Source organism: Psammomys obesus, unplaced genomic scaffold (genome assembly GCF_907164565.1).
Source record: "Psammomys obesus unplaced genomic scaffold, mPsaObe1.curated_primary_1811, whole genome shotgun sequence".
In the NCBI taxonomy this organism is placed as follows: Eukaryota; Metazoa; Chordata; class Mammalia; order Rodentia; family Muridae; genus Psammomys; species Psammomys obesus.
The window spans coordinates 657542-662610 of NW_026596129.1; the positions used below are offsets into that span (position 1 = coordinate 657542).

Consider the following 5069-nt stretch of genomic DNA (forward strand, 5'->3'; position numbering starts at 1 on the left):
AGAGAAGTGTGAGGAGTGAAGGCTGGAACTGAGAAACAGGTAGACAGCAGTTCCAGGGCAAGCAAGGCGGGTGCCCACAGGGCCCCCAAAGAATGAGGCTTCTCTGTCATTCTCCTTTCACTTCCTATGGCACTCCACGCTTTTCCTTTCTTTAAACAAAGGTATCCATTTCAAAGATAGCAAGGAAATGGCTCAGTTAAAGCAGGGGACCAGGCATTAAAGAGAGACAGAGGGAAGAGTAAAGACATTGTGGGTTGATAACGTTCAGAACCTGGCAAAGGGGTGAAAAAGCCTCCCCTTACCAAGGCCCCTAACTCTCTCCAGGAGTCCAGGGAGGCTCCTTCTTCAAACAGGACTCTTTCTCAGAGCTGCACCTAGCAGACAGGTCCGCTAAGCACCTCGCCATTAGATTAGCCGTCTTAGGGTGCCTGAGGCTTCCCAGATCGTTGCTACCCTGGCCAGGCCCCGCCCTCAGGTTCCCGCGCCGACTCCTGCGGGCCCCTGCTGCTCGCGCCCGCACCCATCCTCTGCTTCTCCCGCGCGCGTGCGCCCCGTCCCCGCACACCTCCCCCGCTGCCGCTGCGGGCGCGCGCGCGTTCCCTGCGTCCCAGGCAGGAGCTGGAGACCAGCGGCCAGCTGCTGGCCAGGCTCTGAGAAGGCGCCGCGAGCCCGAGAAGCGGGACCCTGCGCGGCTACAGCTGGCGCGGGCCTCGCAGTCCCTCGGTCGGCGGGCCGGGCCGCGGCGCCAAGCCAGGAGGCTGGACTCCTGGGGTTGATGGCCATGGGCGGGAACCGGAGACGGCAGCGGCAACGGCAGCGGCAGCGGCCGGCCCCGCGGGCGGGGAGGCGTGTGGCCCACGGCCCTTGACGGCCCGAGCGGCCAGGCGCGTTCCCGCGCCTCCTTGGGGTGGGGGGGCGTAGCCAGGCAACGCCCGGCGCGCCCGCCCATCCCCCGCAGCCCTTTTTTCCCTGGCTGGGTTCGAGGGAGCATGCCTGTGTCTGGCCTTGGCCAGCAAAGAGTTAAGTCGAGGGGCGTGGAGCTGTCTTCCTCTTGGGGGCGTGCCCCCCACCCCCGCTAGGCGGCTCAGCCCCCCCGCGGTAGGTTATGGCCCCGGGCCCGGGCCCGGGACCTATGGTCCCACGCACTGGCCAGTGAAAGCCGCGTTCCTCTTCCCGCTCTCCTCTTTCACTCGCCAACCAGCACCATGGGATGTAATATGTGCGTGGTCCAGAAACCGGAGGAGCAGTACAAAGTGATGCTTCAGGTAGGGCGCCTAGGCTGCTGGGTCGAGGGGCGCAGGGAGGGCCTGGTGGAGTCGTCGGAGAGACAGGTGTGGGAGGACCAGAGGGCCCGGAAAGGAAAAGGTAGGGAGCCAATCTCACCCTCATATTATGGGTTGCTGGGTGCTGGCGCCTTGTGGGAACCATCCAGGGACGGGAAGAAAGGGGTGGATTTAGGTGTTCGAGGCACATCACCTGGTACTCCGAGTACATAAGGACCATGAACCATGTGTCCAGATCAGCCCGGGTGGGAAGTTAGGATTTTGTCCCAGGACCTCAAAGGCGCTCAGTGCTCAGGATGGAGGTTGCATAGCAACGGCCTGAGTTCCGGGCACTTGTTCCCCTAGTTGGACCCAGAGCCAAAGAAGCAGTGGAGCGCCCCGTGGGGCAGAGGACAAATCCCGGTCCTGGCAGGCTAACCTCAATACATAGACAGCTTCTTGCACCCACTCTCTGGTCTGACCCAGTCACGCCTATCAGCTCCGAGGCCTGGGGCATCTTGAGTGGATGATGCCGGGGTTGGTGGTGCCCAGCACGCGCTCTGCCTTTTGGTATCCACTTTGGCCTGTTGGAATGTGGGGACAAGGAGGGCATTGCAAGCGACGCGTGCAGGGCGAGAGGTGACACTCTGCGGCATGCTTGCACCTTGAGCCAGCCCCTCAGCCACGAGTGGGGTTTCCTTGCCTGTGCGTGGCGTGACTACGTGAGTGCGTGCCTGTGCCCCGTCTGTATGTGCCCGGAGGCTCATCAGCCCCGCGCGCGTGTGTACTTTTTGTGTGCACCCTGAGAGTTGTTTAGTGAAATGTGTCCCGATGTGTACTGAGATGCACTAGGGCTAAGTGTCAAGAGGTTAGCAGGAGTAGGGACCAGGAGCGGAAGTGGGTGCAGGCAGGTGAGTTTAGTGACTTGTGCCTCAGGTATTGAGCTTGTTGATTAGAACCAGGGAACAAGTACGTGCAGGTGTTGGCTTGGGGAGAACCTGGATGAATAGAAGAAACTCCCTCCAGGAATGTGGCAGGAGTAGAAGGGGAGATGGTGTCAATCAGAGTAGTGGGGTGGTATTGAAGTGGCTTTGGAAATCCAGCGTTCTTACCTTAATAGAGAATAGGAGGTAATGGTTCGGAAAGGGTGGGAATGGAGGGCCAGGTTGGGGGAGGTCTTGTCCAAGCCTGCTGTCCTTTCTGGTCTCCTCAACTTGATTCTGTGTGGTCTCTTACCCTCAGCCAAACCTGTCCCATCGCTGTTGTTTCTCCTCTTGTTCCCAATGTTTGGAGCTCTCACTTGTCTGTTGCTACTCTAGTGGAATAAAAATCTGGAATGACCTAGCTTGGACCCCATTAAAGGGCCTGCACAGAACCCATTGGATTTCAGAACTAGGGCTGCCTCCATTGAGGTGACATGGGGGAGTCTCTGCTGAACTTCTTACTTAAAAGAGAGCCCAGCCTCTTACAGAAAGAGATTACCCTCAGCTAGATGGCTAGCTAGAAGGGAGGCCACTAGAGAGCAACCTTCATCCTCTGTGTTCAGGCCCTATGGGATGCTATTTTTTTTTTTTTCGAGACAGGGTTTCTTTGTGTAACAGACCTGGCTGTCCTGGACTCGATTTGTGAACCAGGCTGGCCTCGAACTTACAGAGATCTGCCTGCTTCTGCCTCTGCCTCCTGAGTGCTGGGATTACAGGCATGCACCACTACTCCCGATCAAGATGATAGTCTTTAATGTTTGAACACAAAATTTCATTTTTTTGTGGTTCTCCTTGGCACAGTTTGAGTCCAGATTTTTAAAGGCAGAGCTACCCTTTCAAATTAACTAAAAACAAAAGGAATTAATATAGAAACAATGGAGGGAAAGCAGTGAAAGCTGTTAGGTAGCCCAGGTGAGGAGCTTATGGGAAAGGGATGTTCATAGGCCTAAAGGGGTTTTCTTTAAGCCTGACCCTACCAGAGCAGATGGCAGCTTTTGTCCTGAAAACCCTGGCAGTTTCCAGTATCCCTTTTCTGCCTCCTGAGATCCTTAAACATTTGTGCTTTCCCCTTATTGAGTGCCCTTTTCCCTGTCTCTTTCAAAGTGACTTCATCCCTGTTGACTCATGGCCTCCACAACTTGTCAGTAGAGACTTTCTCACCGTGACACACTAGAACTTAAAAGAAAATCATAGCTTTATTGACATAAAATTCTCAGGCTCTACAATGTATCTTTTCAGAGCAGAGTACATTTCAGTGCCTTTGGCTATTGTGGATAATAGTACAATGAATGCTGGTATATAAATGTCTGAATCCTTGCTTTTAATTCTTTTGAGTAATACGTAAAGACATAGTTGCTGGATCATATGGTAACTTATAGTAGAAGTACAGTTACTTCTCAGTGATGGTACCATTTCACACTAATACCAGCAATGTACATGGGTTCCAATTTCTCCACATGCTTGTCAACACTTTTTTTTTTTTTTTTCTGGTGATAAAGTGGCATGTTTTGTGGGTTTTTTGTTTGCTCAGATATAATGTTGGGGATGGAATCCAAGGACTTACACGTGCCAGGCAAGAGCTCTACTATTGAGCCATACCCCTAAGATCTCATTGCAGATTTGATGATTTGCATATCTGTTGGCTAAGTGCTGTAAGGCATCTTTTCTTGTGTTTGTTGTCCACTTACATATCTCTTTGCACAAGTGGCTGTCTTTATGCACATTCTAGGAAGTTTTGAACTTAAGAAGTAGTTAGTCCTCCATCTTTAACTCTTTTAAGATTGTTTTGGCTCTGTTGGGTCCCTTGCCACCTTGTGAGTTTTGGGATCATCTTGTTTTCTGAAAATAAACTGGGATTTTGGTGGGGTAGCATTGAATCCATAGTTCAGATTGTAGAATATTGCCTGTTTATTTGGGCCAAATCTTTATTTCAAATATGGCTTATATTTTCTTTGTTAAATATGTTACAATTTTATTGTTATTTTTAGTTGTATATGAGTGTTTTGCGTGCACAAATGTATATATCAGGTGGCCTGGTGCCCTAAAAGGCCACAAAAGGTATCAAAATTCCTGCGACTGTAGGGACTCCTGGAATTGACATTACAAACATTTGAGCTATGAGGGTGCTGAGAACTGAAGTCGGGTCCTCTACAAGAGCAGCCAATGTGCTTAGCTGATAAGCCATCTCTCTAGCCCGAGTATTTTATTCTTTTTGATGCTATTGTAAGTGGAATTTCTTTTTAAGGCAGCCTAGTTGTATCATAGGCTAGTCAAGAACTTATGTAGCAGCCCGAGCTTGAACTCATAACAGTCCTCCTGCTTCAAATTCTCAAGTACATGAGCCAATATGCTGTTATGCCCAGATCTTAGGATCCCCAAAGACCACCAGGAGCCAGACCACATATGTAAGAGCAAAGAGATTTATTCGGGCTTCATCTCAGTCTCCAGCACAGTGGACCAGAGAGGAGAGCCCTGAGCAGCGGCATGGCTGGGTTTTTTTTTTTTTTTTTTTTTTTTTTTTAACATTTATTTATCTATTTATTATTTATTTATTTATCTATTTATTTATTTATTTATTTATTTATTTATTTATTTATTTATTTATTTATTATTTATACAGAATTCTGCCTGCCTGTGGGCCTGCATGCCGGAAGAGGGCACCAGATATCACTATAGATGGTTTGAGCCACCATGTGGTTGCTGGGAATTGAACTCAGGACCTTTGGAAGAAGAGCCAGTGCTCTTAACCTCTGAGCCATCTCTCCAGACCATGGCAGGGTTTTTTTTTTTTTTTTTTTTTTTTTTTTTTTTTTTTTTTTTTTTT

General features: G+C 50.3%; 1 protein-coding gene across 4 annotated transcripts in view; it reads left to right on the plus strand.

Moving 5' to 3' along the window:
• Positions 1-606: 606 nt before the first annotated feature.
• The window catches only part of Pdzd4 (PDZ domain containing 4), a 28270-nt gene continuing 23807 nt past the window's right edge, over positions 607-5069 (plus strand). For all 4 annotated transcript variants that reach the window (XM_055591845.1, XM_055591849.1, XM_055591846.1 and 1 more), the window contains exon 1: positions 607-1265. In XM_055591845.1, coding sequence (XP_055447820.1) covers positions 1206-1265 — 60 coding nt within the window. In that variant the 5' untranslated portion in view covers positions 607-1205. The remainder of the gene's footprint in view (positions 1266-5069) is intronic.